This window comes from Nuphar pumila, chromosome 5 (genome assembly GCF_984573655.1).
Source record: "Nuphar pumila chromosome 5, dmNupPumi1.hap1.1, whole genome shotgun sequence".
Taxonomy (NCBI): domain Eukaryota; kingdom Viridiplantae; phylum Streptophyta; class Magnoliopsida; order Nymphaeales; family Nymphaeaceae; genus Nuphar; species Nuphar pumila.
The window spans coordinates 137,480,085-137,499,422 of NC_143253.1; the positions used below are offsets into that span (position 1 = coordinate 137,480,085).

The window sequence follows — 19,338 nt, forward strand, 5'->3', positions numbered from 1 at the left end:
AGACCACAAAAAATCTAGATTCTGTGAAACCTTATCGTTGGTTTTATAGTATGCTTGTACAAAAATCTACATATTTTATAAGAAGGTTGCATACCTAATTATGCAGAGAGACGCAAATATGTTACATCCCAAAATTCATTATGTTCGCAATACAAAATAAGTGTTTTTCCTCATGAAAATTACATTCTATAAGTACCAGCTATATGTGATTTTGCCAAGGTATTTGTGAAGTTACTATCATAAGGAGGTTCGCAAAACTTGTTTTTGTGCACTTCATGAAAACCGTAAAAAAATGTGTGAACATACATTTAATTAAGGGTTAAAACAAGAAGAAAGGAGGTTGGCACAGTTTTCCGCAACTTTGGTGTAAAATATGTAATTTTACTAAGGTATTTGTGATTTTACAAATAACAAAGAAAACCTCATAAATAACATAATTTTTTATGCACTTCATGAGGTCCACAAAAAAAAAATATGTACCTCCTTTTAAATGAAAGTTTTTAATACCCGACGAACAGAGCGATATATCACACGAACTTCATGAGTTTCGCACATGCGAAGGGAAAAAAAGATCCTAACGAAGGTGACTATTTGCAACTTTGGTGATCAGTTGGATTTAACAAATTGTGAGGTTTTTAGGAAAACACATCTTTTTTCATTTTTTCATTAGTAGATTTATATCTTATCTTAGTTTCCTACAACATTTTGTTATTTTTAAAATTTTGAATTCATCAAGATTTATGAGAAAAAATAAACAAATTTTGTTGCAAAAGATCCTGATATATTCTCTTGACGGGAAACTCTTGAGAACGAGATAGTTGTGACATACAGTGGAACGACTCAGGCAGGCTTTTGATGACACATACAAAGTGGCACAGCCACAAGGTAAAATCATCATAGGCTAGGCAAATACACGTAAATTACTCAATAATTTATTTACCTTACAAGATGAATTTGGAAAAAGCAATAAAACAAGATGTTGTATTAAAAACTCCCTAAAGGGAGGGACTAATTAGGCTTGGGCCTCTAAGAGAGGGCCTAATATGGATAAAATACCGTAAAAAAATTGCAAGTCTGAAATGCAAGGTGCAGCATTTCGGTTCACGACTCGGATCTAAACATCATGACATTTTTTTAATATTGTTGAAAAAGTCACAACGTTTGTCACTATGGCAGAGAACGGGATTATAGGAATTTAAACCCCAAAGCCGTAGTAGTGATATTGGGTTACCCACCCGGGCAGCAAAGCCCTACCCACCTTCCAAACGATGCGGATCACTGAGGGGCGTTTGTTACACTTACACACCCACACGGGAAAGCAGTTTCCCATGAAAGAGATGACCACAAAAGAAAGTGCTTGGAGGTGTGATCCTGTTTTCATAAGAAACAGGTTTTTGGCATTTAATGAGTGGGCCCTGTCATCTCTTTCTCATGAAGTTTTTTTTTCCTCATGAGGAAGGGGAAACCACAGACGAGATCAGAGACTAGTCGTGCTGGCTATGTCCAGTCGGTTTGAAACTTTCAATCTATTCGACGAGAGAGGCTCACCGGCCAGATTGATGAGAAACTGTTACGTAAACAATGACCAAACCAACATAAGAGTGAGAGAATCGCAGATAGAATTTTTTTTACCATGAGGATAACATATCATAAGCTCGAGTGCCTAACAGCAGTTCCTAAGTAGGGAGATTCAGATCTGAATCAAAAAACAATCTACCCATCGTATTCCCCTGTTGAAAACTTGTTCTCTGGATAGAACACTGCAACCACTATGTTACCGCCAAATTTTCTTCCGTTCAAGCTTGCCCGAGCTCGCGAAGCAGCATCCGTATCCTCATACTCCAAGAACACCTTAAATTTTTAATTAGCAAATGTGACCAGTTATCAACTGGCGATGAATACCAACTAAACTAAAAATCATTTTCATATGAAATAATTTATGAGAAAGTTTTGGAACACGGTCACAAATCATGTCCTCAAGTGCAACCACAGGGAATTATGGGCTCACCTTTCCCACCCCTGGAGTTTGCTCCCCATCTGGTCCAGGCCGTGGGATGACAACATTTACCAATGTTCCTGCCCAATGGAAGAATCGTTAAAATTAATCAATTCGCAAGAGAACCAGAGACTATTGTACAACACAATCCCCAAGGCAAACAAGTCAACCAAAACAAGAAAAAAAGAAGGCCATCGATGCAAACATTAAATGAGGCATATTTGGGCACTATAACAAGTTGGATGAATACCATATTTTCCGCCTTCTCCTCTCATGTCCTCCATTATGTCTTCAAATTCCTCATCATCCTTCAATTCATCCACACTTACAACTTGCGTTAGGCACACAACCTTGGTAGGGAGAGCACCTCCTTGAAAGACAAGCCTCTGCATGGTAATGTTACAGCATGCAGCTCGATTAACTAATTTAAAAAAAATAAACACAGAAATTGAAACTGATCACAAATTGTTTTCAATGATTCCGAGTTTCCAATGAAGAACTAAACAGATTGGGAAAAATAAAAGAATAAAGAAAACTATTCCGTACTCCGACTACTCATCCAAGGAAATAATGAATAACCCCCCTCCCCAGGAAACAACCCTGTATATTCTCAAAAGGTAAAACCACAACAGGCAACAAGGCCTCAAACGTGAAAAAATGTCATACTTCCTGTGGCGCAAGCACCACCCAGTGTTAGGGCATCCAAAATCGCATATAGTCCCAGCCAGACAGCAATACACTGTTGGTTCCAGCCTCAATGATGCTAGAGTTGCAACAGAAATGATCAAGCATAGACACAGATGGGGAGTGTGTGTGTGTGTGTGTGTGTGTGTGTGCACGTGCTCGCACGCCTTACCTGCAAAGCTACCACAGATGGGAAGTGTGTGTGTGTGTGTGTGTGTGTGTGTGTGTGTGTGTGTGTGCACGCCTTACCTGCAAAGCTACTTGCTGCTGTGCCTGTAACAACACACTCTCCTGCTCAGGCCTAGGCTGTGTGGCTCCCTGATTTGCACGCCGAACTGTGAGAGTTTTATCACCCATCTTAATGCCATTAAGAGCAGCACATGCAATGTCTGTAACACTTAGATCCTGATAGACGCAGAATGCATAGCCTTTTGAATTTCCTGTTTCCCGGTCCTTGACAAGATCAAAACCACGAAGAGGTCCAAAAGACTCAAGTAACTCCCTTATTTGTGCTTCCGTGAAGTAATAGGGAAGCCCACCCACGAAGACTCGATCTGGACCCTCTAGCCCACCAGCAGAACCAGGACTTAATCCAACAGCCGCCAAGTTTAGATTGGGATTAGGTTGGCTTGGACCTAATGCTGCTGCCAAAGAAGGATTGTAATCACTGGGCCTCCTCACTTTGACAGGTGCTCCCTACACAATTGAAACAAAGAATCAGGTAGAGCAAGCCAAACAAGCACCTTATGAATATCAACTTGATTATTTTATACAATAATAATTAAACGAAGAATTCAGTTACTGATGGCATGAATCAAAGACTCAGGAAACTGGGAAAGGAAAACAACATGAATAACATTACCAGCTATGGTACTAAGATATGGATATGAAAATGATGTAAGAAAGTACAGCAACATATTGGAAATTAATCTACGAATATGCACTCAAATAAATTATTAGAATTATTAACCTTGTCCCACTTTCCTGGTAATGGAGAACCGGTGACCTGGGGGCTGCATGGTTACCAATCTACAGGTAAAAGGGGCTATCCCACTAGCGCTCTGGCACTTACAAGTGAATTTTGTCAGACATACCTGATGTAGAATAATAGCTCTGTGATCTTGTATTCTGCTATTACTGTAATATATGTGTTAGATTTCATTCTTGTAACATGTATTGGGTTTCATACCACCTGTAGATGGCAATTATGCAATTAGTCCATTTTATATTTGACACAACATATGGTGGCATTCATTATAAGTTATGATCTGCTTGCATTTTGTAGTAACTCTAATCAGCGTTTTTGTATACTAACAAAGGTAATGCATGCTAGAGTGCCACTTATAATATGTTTTAATCTGCAACAACCCGAATCAGGGATTACATATATTAATGAAGGTTATGAGTGCCACCACCATACAGGAGGTCATTACAGAACAAAGGACCTCTCTCAATGCTTTCTTCAACCTTTGTCTTGATGGTATCAGAGCTTGGGCAACTTTCACCTTTGTTCTTTAATCTCAGGTTTTTTTATTTATAGTTTTCTTTCTTCTTAATTATATTACATTTTCTCTTCCCTCTCATTTCTCTTTGATTCTTGACTCACTCTTATTTTCTCTATCATTCCTAGAGTCAAATTTATCAGACATACACACATTATCGTGAGATTTTCTAATGCATCAAGTTTTATACATTCTCTATTTCTTGAATATTCCTCTGTTTACTCTGTTTAGCCATCATGAAATATCTAAGTCAGATATCAATTTGATCCAGCACTTTTTAATGCAAGTACATTTCAACATTAAAAATATTTTTTAATGTTGAAGTTGTTAGTGATCTGATACGTAACTTTGTTCCAAGTTCCAAACCAAATTCAATTCTTAGTTGTACTATATATTGAGATAATAAGAGCACCTCAGCGCTTGTTGCAAATCCAGTCTTTCATGACAGATCAATGCATATAGACATTGGATACCATTTTGAACACAAGATTGAATATGAAATAAAGATGAAGTTAGCTGATTCAGAATGGCAGATATCTTAGTAATTTCACAATGGACAGGTTTCATTTCCTAGAAGATGAATTTTGCAGCATAAATCCCCAAGAACAATTCAACGAGCAACATTACGCATTTTATACAAAAAAATAGCAGTTCTGTTATTTCATATAGTTTTCTTGTAATTTGTATGGGGCTTCATTCTTATAATATATGCACCGGGTCTCACACCACCTTTAAGCGATAATTTTCTATTCATTCTATATCTGAAGCAAACCTATGGTGGTATGTGAACCATGTAATATGCAATAATCTACTACGCATTTTGTAATAACTAATAACCCTTAACAAGGTTTTGATATATTAATGAAATTAACATGTGAAAAGAACTTTCTCAGTGCTTTCTTCATTCTTCCTCTTCCTTCATCGAAAGTTTACAGATTGAAAAGGATTCGAACATGCAATGTTCCCCTTCACCAACCAATAATTGATGTTCAGAATGCTTATAAAATCCTTGGATATAAAAAATAAACTATCTTATCACATCAATTGCAAATGAACATTTCATGTTCAACCAAAAAAGAAAAGATAAAATGCACCCACAACACCACCTCTGAGTGAAAAAACAATAGATGCATCCATCACACCCACTTTTCAGGACAATCAAGAAGAAATACTTTCTCCATAAAATGTGAAATTATTGACAAGACCTTTACAAGGAACAGCGAACCAGGATTCAGAACCCTTTGCATTAACTTAGTGGGATTTCCCTTCTTATCCCCATTAATTGCAAAAATCCATGCCAATCCTTTAATTGGATGACTCAGCCAACCACATCAGTAATTTCATATTTCTATCCTCCTTTTTTTGTTGCAAGCATCAAACGAATGTTCCCCATCCTCTCCGTTAAGATGAACAGCATTTTACTGTCATTCAATAATAATAAAAAGGCAGGATGAACCAAAGAACATAAAAAATAACTTAAATTGTTCTTCCTTGATAAGGCATTCACAAACTTCAAATATTAATTCAAGTTTCAAAGGTTTCAGCATTAAGGTATTCACAAACTTCAAATATTGATTCAAAGCCGACAACATTAACATAAACCACAGCCAATGATGAATGTGTATGAGCATGTGTCACATTGCAGGTACCAACGTTAAATGAAAAAAGTCAAACCTCAAAAATAATGCCATCTAAGGCCATCGCATTACTGGCTTCCTCAACAGATCTCATCTCCACAAATGCAAATTTCTTTTCATGGTTTATGTAAACATTGACAACCGCATCACCTGAAGTAACCAAGCTCACAGTAAGTCATTGCAACACCCCTCCCATCAGAGCACAACAAAACTAAATAACAAATAATTAGAGAAACAGATAAAGATGGAAAGTCATCAAGCAAACCTGGACCAGCAGTGTTCCCTCCAATAGCAGCCATAACCTGGCTAAAAAAGATTGCTACAGACTGCAAGAAGAGGAAAAAAGTGAAGGAAAAAGCATATCAGCCAATAGCCATACGATCAATTGAAGAATAAATCAACAAGAAAGAACAGTGAAAAGGCTACATCCAATGATCCATTCTCCCCTTCCCCCCACCCCCCCACCCCCAAAAAAAGGATTGTGCAACCCTGAAACGTGAGACAGTTTAAAAAGAAGGCCTCAACAATAACAAGATTGAAAAAGGAAAAGTACATAACCTGTTCATTGGCTGTAGGTGAGAGTCCTCCAACATACACACGGCGAGCATGCCGAGTAGCCTAACAGAACCAAGCAGATGCTGTCACTGTAGATCTATGTAATCGTACAATTAAATTAATGCAAAAGTGGATAAGCTCATGCCTGCTGTGTCATTGCTTGGACAGGCATTATTGGGAGGGCTGGAAACTGGAAGAGCAGACCAAAAAAGTTTAAACAATGAAATTAGCACAATATAATCAAAGGCGCCTTCAGGAGGAGGAATAGAAGATACCTGTCCAGTTCCCACTGGGAACATGTTCGGAAACATCCCGGGGATAGGCTGCGGAGCTCCAGCTACTTGCCCTGAAGGTTGACAAGAATTCACAGTTTACAACCAAAAGGTCATATTACTGAATCTTATCATGAAAAACAGTCAAGCAATACGCAGTGCATCACCTTCATATCTGCTCATACGAGATACGTCCTAGCTGATATGCCTTTCATAAGAAAGAAAACGTATCCAAAACAAAAGAAATATATTATTTCTAAGTACTGAAGGAAATATTTGTAAGACTACCAAAAAAGTAATAGTTGCCGGTTGAAGACGAACAAGATCCATCAAACCGGTGCACTGAACCTCCTTGAACATTAAAGCTACAGTAGTCAGCTCACACCAATTGGCACCACAGTGGGACAAGTAACCCAACATTGCCTTCTCACAACAACATACAGACACAAAACAAACAAACCACCACCAAAAACAAGAAAACAACCAAAAGGGCTCTCAGTTGAGTAAACAATATAAGAAAAAGATACCCAATATAGCAATATTTTACAATCCTATGTAACATATGAAATGGATAAAGAATAAACTATAGCTTGCCCACAGGACACTATGAAAATTCAACATGAAGTTGTTAGCTAAACAAAAGTAATGTAGAAAACTGTACTGCTAAACAGAAAAAGAAAATACAGACCTGGCACAGCAGCACCGGGAATCAATGCCGCAGCTGGAGGGGCCATGTCAAAACCACTTATCCGTTTGCTGCAGGCACAAAAAAACACATAATGTTAAGTGAATTTTTAGATAATAAGAATTATTATCAGCAACTGGAGAGCAAGAGCATGTAGTTGTATATGAGTCAAACATAAGAGAAATTTGCATCTATCTCTATCAAAAAGGCAATTAGGCTCTGATTGGGAGCCGGAGATAAGAGTGGAGATGGTATTTAATGAGGTTGCAATTAATACCACCTACCTTCACAGGTGTTTGGGAACACTGTTTTGGGAGATGAGAATGGCGTTTGGGTGAAGATAGAAGTGGAGATGGGCCATTTTAAACTACATCCTCAGAAGGATGCTACTGACAACTCAAGCCTCATCTCCTATGTCACATGGGTGCGGGTGCGGTGTGTGTGGCACCTTCAAAAAACTTGGGTGCGAGGGTGCGGCAAAAATAATATATATACATATATATTTTAAGTTTTAACAGTTAACAACAGTAACATTAATAAAATAAAAAACAATTATCACAATATCATCAAATCAATTCATCATCATGCATGCAATAAATCAAATTAACAATCTACAATTCTATTTTACATCATAAAAATCAATACCACAATTATAAAAACAATCAAATAAGTAAAGCAGAAAAAAAAAAAGTAAATTATATAGTATACTAACAAAAGAAGCAAAAAATGCATAATTACATACCAAAAGTATATCCTACACAACGTATATGACTATGAGGTAATGGATCCTAATAATTTCTTCTTCTTCATCAAATGCATCATAAGAAGAAAGACTGGACTCAGATATATCCATGTTTGTAATGTTGAAATCATGCTCTCCCTCTAAGTCACACTCTTCTGGGTTTACATCCCAAAATTTGGATGATCCTTGTCTGCATTACAAACCCAATTTGAAAATGTTAAATACAAGCATATTTAAATGAAAAAACTAAAAAATAGTTAAATAACTAAGAGAGAAAACTAGTACTTGTATTCATCATTGGTTCACAAAATTAGTCGAACATTTGAATGAACATATACTAAATCCTCTGCACGTTTGCTGGTGAGTTTGTTTTTCTTCATGTTGTGGATTTGAGAATATGTGATCCAATTTCTTTCACAACAGGATGAACTAGCAAGTTGGGATAGCAATCTCAATGCAAAACGTTAAAGAAGAGTATTTTTTATCCAAATGTTGACCATCATGTAATAGGATCTATATTATCCTCCCTATGTCACATGGTGCGGGTGCGGGTGCGGGTGCGGGGATTCGGCACTTCCAAAAAACCCGGGTGCGGCAGTGCGGCGGGGGCAAAAATGTAATATGTATATATATATATATATATATATATATATATATATATATATATATAAAGGGGAGAGAGAAAATCCTTTACTAAAAAAAGGATTTGAAAAGGCAGGAGCTGTCAGCAGCTGACAGGAGCTGTCAACAGAGAAAATCCTTTACGAAAAAAAGGATTGGAAAGGCAGGAGTTGTCAGCAATTGTCAGCAGAATTTTTTTTTTTAAATTTCACAGCCCATCGGCAGCTGTCAGCAGAATTTTTTTTTTTAAATTTCGCAGCACATTTCATAGGGAAATCTTTTTTTTTTTAATCCAAAAAAAAATGGACCTAAATGATCCTGGGTGCGATTAACGCACCCAGGATCGGGTTGACCGCACTCGCACCTGCGTCGAGTCACGTCGATGCGGGTGCGGCACCCTGCTAGCCGAATCTCTGTGACATAGTATCCCCCTCTCTCGCGAGTAATGCATGTCCATATAATCTCGAAGATGCAAATTTTTCAAACTCTCGTGTAACTTGATTTAGAATGTAATTCTAGATAAAGTCATGTCATGCACATATTTTTATGCCTTGATAGCTCTGGGTCTAAATTTGGAAGAACACGACAAATACCACCTTCCTGTTGTTTTTTGCATAATATTTTGGATTAAGAGAATGTGTCATGCAATGCAAAGGAGTGTTGCTCTTATCCCATCTTCTAACTAAAACTAAATGAATATGGTTAAAAAATTCTGAATCATCCAATGCAGGATTTTTTCCTTCAACTACAACTTGTATTTTTTCAATCATATTATCTCACATTTCATAAACTTTGTAAAGCATGGGCTTATCCTTATCAACTTCTTTCAATATTTTCCAAATAAGTTGAGTAAATTGAAGAAAATATACGACTCTGTCCCAAAACTCATCATCAACAATAAATTTCTTATGTCCAATTTTCATCTGTCATCATGCTAACCAAAGCATTCTTCACTTAATCTTCTTCATCATCACAATGATGGACGCAAAACGTATTTCAGCGACCTTTAACAATTTCATGCCAAAATGTTTATTAAATATAGCATTAGCATGATGATGGTTGACAACAAAATTCCTAATGCTTTTGACATTTTTTCTAATTCTTCAATCCATGAACATAGATCATATGCTCGTGAATTTTCTTCTTTGGGGTTGCAAATGGTCTTGAGGGTCAGATTCAAGCTGTGTGCTACACAGGGAGTCCAAAAAATATGAAGATACTCACTCTTCAAACTCAATGTCGCACTTTTACAAACTAGAGCGTTGTCTGTGATGATTTGTATTATTTTCTTATCACCCATTTCTTTTATTACTTCTATAAACAACCCCTTCAAATACTCAACATTCTTATATTCCTCAGATACATCAACTGCTTTCAAAAATACTAAGTCACTAAGCGAAGAAGCAATGAAATTGATTAGTGGATGCCTTTGAATATCTCTCCACCCATCAAAAACAATGAAAACTCCATTTTGCTCCCATTAATATTTTTTAATATCTAGCAATCTCTCAACATTTGCTCTGTGTGATTCATAGTTTTTCTGAGCTTGGAAGTACATAACCACTCAAATTACAATTTACCAAACAAACAACAACAAAATCCTTCCAATAAGGATTTCTACCTGCATTAAATAGGAGTGAAATAGAATAAAAATACCTCATTACTTTTCTATCCATTTCCTCCCTTCCATATATATTGAATGATGCTTGTATCGTTCCTCTTCCTCTACCTCCTACATTCACTTTTCTTTTTTTTAACATCTTCTTGGTGTCTTAAAAATGGCACACTAATTGCACAAGAATCACTCTTCCTCTTCTCATATTCTTCTTATATTTTCTTGTATTGTTTTTGCATTGCCTCATCAACTCTTCTGCATCCTAAAATGTCATGTCCTAGTATCTTTAACAAATGAATCTTAACTCTTGTGTAAGACCCAACAAAATCTCTTTCACATAGCTTGCATCGAAATCCCTTGTTTCCACCAGCTCCTCCTCTAGTTATTGCAAGTTTATCTACATGTACCCATAGTGGCCCCACATCATCACTCTCACTACAACTATCAGCAACACTTGCAGCAGAACTCACATGTGGAGATGAGGATGACGCAAGTCCTTTTCATTTATCCATCATTTTTTCCAAAAAATATAAAAAATTTATATTAAAATCAATTATGCATCTGGGGTTTTTTCAGTAGTAACCAATTATTAAACACTAGTAACCTTGTTAATTATTAAAATTTGAACACTAGTAAATTAACCAATTTACTTGTATTAGTCACATCAAATGGTATGCTTGTTTAAGCAAAGTATCAAACAGAAAGTTTGTATAAATACAGGGTCAAAAACAAGACCTAAGCACCTAATACTATTCACACTCTACATGCTAGAAACGTCAAACCACATGAATGAGGCCTACATGGCTTTCAAATGAATTTATGTGAATTTTGGTTATTGAGTTTAATGCCCTTCGTCAATGTTGTTCATGAAAAGGCTGAGAATTGTCTTCAAATGAAGTCTTGAAGTGTGTTACTTATATTAAAATCAATTATGCATCTGGGGTTTTTTCAGTAGTAACCAATTATTAAACACTAGTAACCTTGTTAATTATTAAAATTTGAACACTAGTAAATTAACCAATTTACTTGTATTAGTCACATCAAATGGTATACTTGTTTAAGCAAAGTATCAAACAGAAAGTTTGTATAAATACAGGGTCAAAAACAAGACCTAAGCACCTAATACTATTCATACTCTACATGCTAGAAACGTCAAACCACATGAATGAGGCTTGCATGGCTTTCAAATGAATTTCTGTGAATTTTGGTTATTGAGTTTAATGCCCTTCGTCAATGTTGTTCATGAAAAGGCTGAGAATTGTCTTCAAATGAAGTCTTGAAGTGTGTTACTTATAGAATCACTAGTTTGCTTTGGTGTTTGCAAGAAATTGCAATTGGTTGTAAGAGACTTCAAATTACTGAAGATTCATTGTGTATAAATAAATGCAAGTAAACATCACTTTTTCATTGGGAGTTCATAAGACTGGCATGGTTTTTCATAAGATTCAATATACAGCTATGGAATCATCGGAGCCACTTGTGGTACAACATTGGATTTACTCTTATTACATTGTTCTAGAAAAAAACGGTACATTGAGATTATTCTTCTACTAATCACTTACAATTTTTTAATGTCAGTATAATCATTGTATCCAAGTTTATGATGATTACAAAAGTTTGAAGGGGCGAGAGATTGAGAGTGAGAGAAGAGACAGAGATGGAGCGAGAGACAGAGGGAGAAGAAAGATGGAGAGATAGAGAGAACAAGTGAGAGTAAGTGAGAGATGGAGAGAGTGAGAGAAGAGAGAGTGATAGTGAGAAAGACAGAGAGAGTGAGAGACGGAGAGAAGAGAGACAGAGCGAGTGAGAGAGAGTACCTGAGGAGGAGAGGTTCGACAGAGAGGTTGGCAGCAGCGTTGGGGTTCGGCAGAGAGGTCATCGCCGGCTTCGGCTTCAGGAGAAGAGGTCGGGAGGAGAGGCAGGGAGGATTAGGGCAAAAAAAATTTGCCCTAATCCTCCTCTCCGCAAACATTTTATCGGGCGTAATTTTTTTTAAGGTCCAAAAATTGTACAGAAATGACCCTGGGTGCGTCACCGGGTGCCGCACCCGCACGCGCAGCTGCATCGCGTCGACGCGGGTGCGGCATCTTGTTGGCCGGATCCCAAACAGAGCCTTAAAAGAAGAACATTTACATGGAGATTGATAGGTAAAAAAGGAGTAATCATACCTTTGGAAGTAAATAGATAGAATTATTTTTTCTTAACACTTTGAGAGCAACATTTTTTATGTTGTGCTGTGTCATTGGTGTAAAATATAGTGTATGTGTATGTGTATGTGTATGTGTATGTGTATGTGTATGTGTATGTGTATGTGTATGTGTATGTATGTGTATGTGTATGTGTATGTGTATGTGTATGTGTGAAATGAAGAAGTGTAGCGATAAAAAGTAAAGAAGAGGGAGACATTGAAGAGGTGGGAAGACTTGCAATAGTATTAAGGCAGAGAAAGAAGAATTCGCTTATTCAGTTGATCCCTAGTTATGTACATAGCCGCCACCCTTGAGACAAAGCAAATAGGTTGAACTGTTAATGTGGGGTAAAAGACAAAAAACACCTTTATACAACAAAAAGAGGATATACAAGATTTGAATATGAATAAACCCTTCTACCATTCTTATTCTTATTCTGTCAGCCAAGGCTAACACCTTGTGATGAAGATCCAAATAAACTCTAACTTTTGTCCAAGATGTAACTATTCCAACCATGGTTGCCAGTTGAGGAAGCGGGAGCGGGAAGCGATACGGGAAGTGAGGCGCTTTCAAAATTTTAGGAAGCAGGAAGCGTGGGACGACTTAGGAGCGAATCAAGAATCATCTCGGAAGCGACCTAGGAAGCGAACCGGAAGCGACCTAGGAAGCGGAGGGAAGCAAAAAAAGAGAGAGAAAAAATAAAAATACAAAAAAAAAAATGAAAAAAATGGGGAAAGCGAGGGGGAAGCGTGCTTCCCATAAAAGGGAAGTGTGTTTCCCATTAAAGGGAAACGCGCTTCCCAAAAAAATGGCGCTTCCCCGCGCATTTTGGAAGTGCGACGTTTCGCGCTTCCCCTCTTACCTAGGCGTTTCCGGTAACTCTTATTCCAACCTACAATAAGTAGAACATTCCTCGCATCTAAACTTTGTATAGAATGATCAGAAAATGTGTCAAACACCGTCCACACTATCATGAATGATTCATCCACAGCAGGGCTTTCTAGTAGCTTTTACGTGACCAGAGGGTATTATGATATATTACAGTTTTCTACTATTTCTTGCAGTAGCATAACAAAATCAAACCTGCTATTCCGACAGATTCCAGATCGGCCCACACCAACCACCAGAAACAGCACCCATACAGCCAAATGTTGTCAGTTTTTTTTTCAATTTTGTGCATCCATATGGTTTCTTATAGACAAGGAAATTTGCCTTCTGTTAAACATGTGAAAAGTACTAAATTCTTTTGTTTTGGTTCAGATAATGTTAAAACCAAGCAGTGGTTCAACCTTGCATGCAACAAAAACCAGCCAAGATGCTGATGGATTTCAGATTGTTCGTAAAACCTTTAGGACAAGAATACCCCAATGTTGTTTAACGCGCATTCAATGGTTATAATGGATGCAACCAGTGTCACTGATATCACCGATATTTTAAAAATATTGTGATATTATCGGCAAATTCTGGTCAGCCAATCATATCGGCAAAATATCAGATATTTTCAAAGTATTGCCAGAAATAAATATATCACAATAATATCATGATATTATCACGATATTTTTGCAATATCTTTGGGAAAAAAACTTACTTTTCTATATTTTAAGCCCAATTCTTGTATTTTTTGTTTATTTTTGTATATTTTAAAAACTTTTCAAAGTTATTTCCTCATGCTTTCCCAATAATACATATTATTTTTATATTTCTAGAACTTCTGAAATTTTCCCAAAAAAAAACAATTATTGAAAATCTCTCTGAGAAAAACCCTCACCGCCTTGAACGATATAGGTGACTATGGATACAACTAAGGGTGTGCAATGAGTCTGGAGGTCTGACGAGTCAAACAGCTCCAGCCCACCTTAGCTTGGGTTTGCATTAGGGTTTTAGGCCATGAACCGTTAGGTACTAGACGAAACCCAGCCCATTCAATGATGGGTTGAACTTGAACATAGGTCAGACGACAGGGTACCAGGCTGACCCAATGGGCCTTAGTTAAATAACATCATCTAAGTGTTTGGTTCTTTGCATTGTTTGACTTTCTTTTTTCTTTTGTTTGAAGGGAACAATGGTTTTAGGGCCTATGAGAATTGAGAAATTTCATGTTGGTTGTATTTGGGGAAGGGAAGATGGTAGAAGAGTGGTTCTTGGTGACCATTTTTTTTGTCACTTTTGGTTTTGTCATCCAAAATATAGAGGTGCTTTTTCCTGGAATTAATGATGGTTTAGTTGATGTTGGCAGTTTTGGAATTGATAGGGGCCAATGAATTCAAACTCACTGGAATTGCAAAAGTAATGAAGATAAGAAGGGTGGGAAGAGTTTTTTGGACTGTTTGGTTTCATTTTACCTTGTTTTCTCTTTCTTGCATTAGAAAATGTTAATTACATGTTCTTGCTTCTTAATTTCTATAAAATCTAAAAAAAAAATTGTTGGTTTGCTAATTTTCAATTGTTGTTGACAACTTTATATTTAGTTAGTTTCCCATCACTGTAATTATCCTGTTAAGACCCAGCCCGAACAGAATACCCTGTTCGTACGGTGAGACATGGGTTTTGAAACCCATGCCCTAAGAAGTAGGCCAAAACCCCACCCATCAAGAAATAGCCCAGGCCATCTCGGGGCTGGGTCACTCCCAAAATCCAACAGGCCTAAGCTAAACATGTGCAGGACAGGCGGGCAACAGTATGCATGTATGATGTGGTACATATGTATGTAATATGTGTATGTATGAAAACAAATGGTTTGATTCATGTATTCACAAAGTGATATATAGATGGCATGTGGCAGACAAATTTTCAACATGTGCATTATGAGGATGTTATTCACACGGATACTCATACAAACTCCAAAATTTTGATAGAGGATGTAATGCACAAAAAAGATCCAAGTTTAATCAAACTGAACCATTTATACTAATTTGCCCCTTCAAGGCATAGAGTAAATCTTCCTCTGAATTTTGCTTACTAAGTACTATTGCACATAAGATGCTCAAGCATGAAAACAAAAGTTAATCTCATTGATCCGCATGCAATCCAACGACCGTGAGTTTTCAGAAAACAACCACTCTAACTCAGAAAAAAAAATCTGTGAAGCTTCTATTAGTATCCATAGAAGAAATTTCAGCAAACACAATATAAACACAAGCTGCTACCCTAGCAAACAGAAATTACCTCTTTGAACGTGAGCGAGAACGTGACCTTGATCTATGCTCTGATTTACTCCTAGAAGGAGATCTAGATTTATGCATGCGCCATCCTTCCCTGTCACGATCATAATCTCTGTGCCTGTATTCACATTCAGGAAACATTGACATTAATAAACCCCAAAAAGAACAATGGAAAGACAAAAATGATGCTCATTCAATTATTATTAACATTCCTACATCCCATCTTTGAAATCCATCATTCTTCCCAGTGCATCGCATCTGCATGACAATAACTTACAGATCTCATTTTGTTAAAATCCTATATAATAATGGGCAACTAACTTTTAAAATAGATAGCTAATAATATAGTACAAGATATTTAAAACGACACAATACGCAGGTGATATGCTTGGAGCTTTCCTGCCCATAGTAACATTTTAATCGAAGTCGTAAACACAAAGTAGTCAATAATGTGATGTAAATTAAACAACAGTCAAAAACACAAAGTAGTCATAATTCCTACCGCATCAGCATGACAATTACTTACAGATCTCATTTTGTTAAAATCCTATATAATAATGGGCAACTAACTTTAAAAACAGATAGCAAATAACATAGTACAAGATATTTAAAATGACATAATACGCAGGTGATATGCTTGGAGCTTTCCTGCCCATAGTAACATTTTAATCTAAGTCATAAACACAAAGTAGTCAATAACGTGATGTAAATTAAACAGCAGTCATAATTCCTATCGCATCACCTGTCAGAGTCACGGCTTCTGTGATAATCATAATCATCACCCCTATCACGGTCTTTTTCTCTCCTCTCACTGCGATCTTTATAGCGATCTCGATGGTGTCTATCACGATCCCTGTCCCTGTCCCTGTCCCTGTCCCTGTCCCTGTCCCTGTCCCTGTCCCTGTCCCTCTCCCGCTCCCGCTCCCGCTCCCTGTCTCTGCTTGACTGCAATGAACAGAGCATATCTTTCGAAAATACTTCAAAAAATAACAAACCATGCAGTTGAAAAAAAAGGAGGGAAACCAACTTCACGAAACATAAATGGTGGATGCAGATCGGACACACCCACCAACACCCAGACCAATTGACATGTGCTTGAAAATGATGTCTAGCAATCAAGCATATGACAGCGTTAGACAGTTAAAACTCACTAAGGAAGAACTTTTCCAGTGTCAATCATGGACAATAGGAATTAACTAAGTCAATTTTGATAAGTGTGCCTATTTAACATGTAAAACATCTGAGAGAGTATGACCAGACAGATTTTGTTTAGGGCGCCCATAAATAACAGAGTACACCACGAAACAGGAGAAAGATGTGAAGGCCATTCGTGATAATTATATCACCAGTCAAAAGCCAAGTAACTACAGTTTATTGTAAATAGAAAAAGAACGGTAGCTTGATTTTTTTCTCGAAACAACTCAAAAAACTAAATCTAAGCTAAAAAACAGATATGCAAAACTAAATCTACGCTAAAAACATATAAAAAGGGCAAGGAATAGCGATCCGTCCATCGTTACACCGTTCAAAAATAACAAAACTGCGCTTTCCAACACATTGGAGGGATGAAGACAGAAGAAAGAGTTCGAATTGATACTTCCTTCGAAAATCACAAAAACCCCAACTCCAAGTTCGCATGTTCCAAAGGGGGAATAAGAATAATAAGACAAACATGCGAATAAAATGAATCAAAGTTTCTCATAGATAAAAAAAAAAAAAGAGATGGGTTTCATCGTAATACTTTCTTTGTGCACTAAAAGTTAGGGTTTTGACATACTCCGGAAATTTTTCAAGAAACGCCTGGATAGAGGAGCAACCAGAAGAGTTTACAAGCTCTCTTGAAGCGACCGCAACGATCGAAATCATTGATCAGGAAAAGGAAGAGAGATACCTGGCTTCTGTGATCGCCATAATCATCGTAACCTCCCCCTCTTCCACCTTTGCGTGGAGAGGATGAGTAGTCGTTGTACCCATCACCGTTCCCCTCGTATCTCCGATCGTAATCAGGCATATCGCTTCGCTTTCTCTGCTAGGGCTAGGGTTAGGGTTAGGGTTTGATCCGTGAGGAAGAAGAAAGGTGGGGTTTTAGGGCTTGGGAGAATGCAAGAGGAACCAGATGAAGCAACGGCGGGTAGGCTTCTTTTACTCGGACCGCAAGCAACGAAGATGCCGACTCGAAATGCGAGCAGAGCAGAATTTGAGCGTGACTTGAACCCCAATCTGATGTTTGTCCGATCAGAATCCAAACCTGCCCAACTTGCTGTGGATCCCAGCAAAGAAAAATGATTAATGAAAAAGGATGAAAAAAAAGGTAGGTAATATATATAAAAGAGAGAGAGAGAGAAAAGGGCAGGTGCTTGCTTGGATGACCGATTTACTAAGAAATCACACTTGGATCATGTTTATTTGAGAAAAAAATTTGATTTTTTAAGTATTGAGTATTTTTAAAATTATAAATTGTTCATTTTTTAACCTTATAAAAACCTAACTTGGTGTTGGTTTCAGACAATCCAAATGTCAATTCTCACAAAATCTAGCACGCAATCTTTTTAAAGCTCAGTAAGCACGCGATAGTCTCTCTCTCTCTCTCTCTTTATATATATATATATATATATATATATATATATATATATATATATATATATATATATATATATATATATATATAAGTAATTAGTAAGTGCTAAACTAAATATGCTAAGTGAAATATGTTAAATGTGTTTTATGCTCTTTTGATGTTTTTTCACAATTCTAACCTCATAAATGTGTTGGGCATGGTCGATTTACGAGGAATCCACACTTTGATCGTGTGTTTTCAATGAAAAAAATGATACAAGAGTTGATCCGTATCAAATAAAATACAAATCAGAATTTAAAAAAATAAAATTAAAAAAAAAACTAAAAAACTTATTTAACATGTTTCATTTTCCATATTTTATTTAGCATGTACCTCTCACTCTATATATATATAGAGAGAGAAAATGGGTACATGCTAAATGGGTTTTCTGCTTTTTCAGTATTTTTGCAGTTATGACCCCATAAATGTGTTGAGCATGATCGATTTACGAGGAATCCACACCTTGATCATATGTTTACGAGGAATCCACAAAGATTTTAGACCGTTGATTTTTCAAACGCTATATAAAAACCCACCAATGTGTCAGAATTGAACACTTCAAAAGTTGATCCCTATAAAATCAAGTACATATATCGCATTTGTATGATCATAATTTAAAAATTAAATAAAAAATCCTTAAAAAAACTCATTTAACACGTTTCATTTAGCATGTGCCCTTTACCATGTATATATATAGAGAGAGAGAGAGTGTGTGTGTAACACTCCAAATTTTATCAAGTTTTAAACAAAGATTCAAATTTCATGAGACAATTGCACAGTTTTGCAAAACATAAAGGACAATCTATTTCATAAAATTTAACTTGTATAAAATGTTCATCCAAATTTATAAATTGCATAAAGTTTTCAAAAACCATATAAGCAGTTTCAGGTCCACATCCACTAATGTTCATGAGTTGTTCATGTGTCCTCTGTTGCCACATCTGCCTACAGTTGAGTGCCTAAAAAATAGTAATAATTGTGGGGTGAGACAAACCATAGTCTCAGTGTAAACCAACTACTCACACAAACGTCATATGATAGTAGCACGAGATCAAGTCTGTT

The 19,338-nt window shown here is 36.8% G+C and overlaps 1 protein-coding gene across 1 annotated transcript; it reads right to left on the bottom strand.

The window, feature by feature from the left end:
* Positions 1–1,603: 1,603 nt before the first annotated feature.
* Positions 1,604–17,831, bottom strand: LOC149838965 (splicing factor U2af large subunit B-like). Its single transcript, XM_090006901.1, has 13 exons — positions 17,551–17,831; positions 16,402–16,604; positions 15,664–15,777; positions 7,335–7,402; positions 6,650–6,720; positions 6,520–6,564; positions 6,378–6,437; positions 6,085–6,145; positions 5,857–5,969; positions 2,930–3,376; positions 2,247–2,382; positions 2,009–2,076; positions 1,604–1,851 (listed from the first exon to the last, which is right to left on the bottom strand). The coding sequence occupies exons 1-13, from the start codon at positions 17,668–17,670 to the stop codon at positions 1,714–1,716; spliced, it is 1,644 nt and encodes a 547-aa protein (XP_089863027.1). The 5' UTR covers positions 17,671–17,831; the 3' UTR covers positions 1,604–1,713.
* Between the last annotated feature and the right edge of the window lie 1,507 nt (positions 17,832–19,338).

Coding starts and splice junctions, on each gene's coding strand:
- LOC149838965 (XM_090006901.1), bottom strand. CDS start 17,670: ATGCCTGATTACGATCGGAGATACGAGGGGAACGGTGATGGGTACAAC. Junction 16,605..17,550: donor ATGGCGATCACAGAAGCCAG/GTATCTCTCTTC, acceptor TGTTCATTGCAG/TCAAGCAGAGACAGGGAGCG. Junction 2,383..2,929: donor AGCAGCAAGTAGCTTTGCAG/GTAAGGCGTGCA, acceptor ATTACCATGCAG/AGGCTTGTCTTTCAAGGAGG.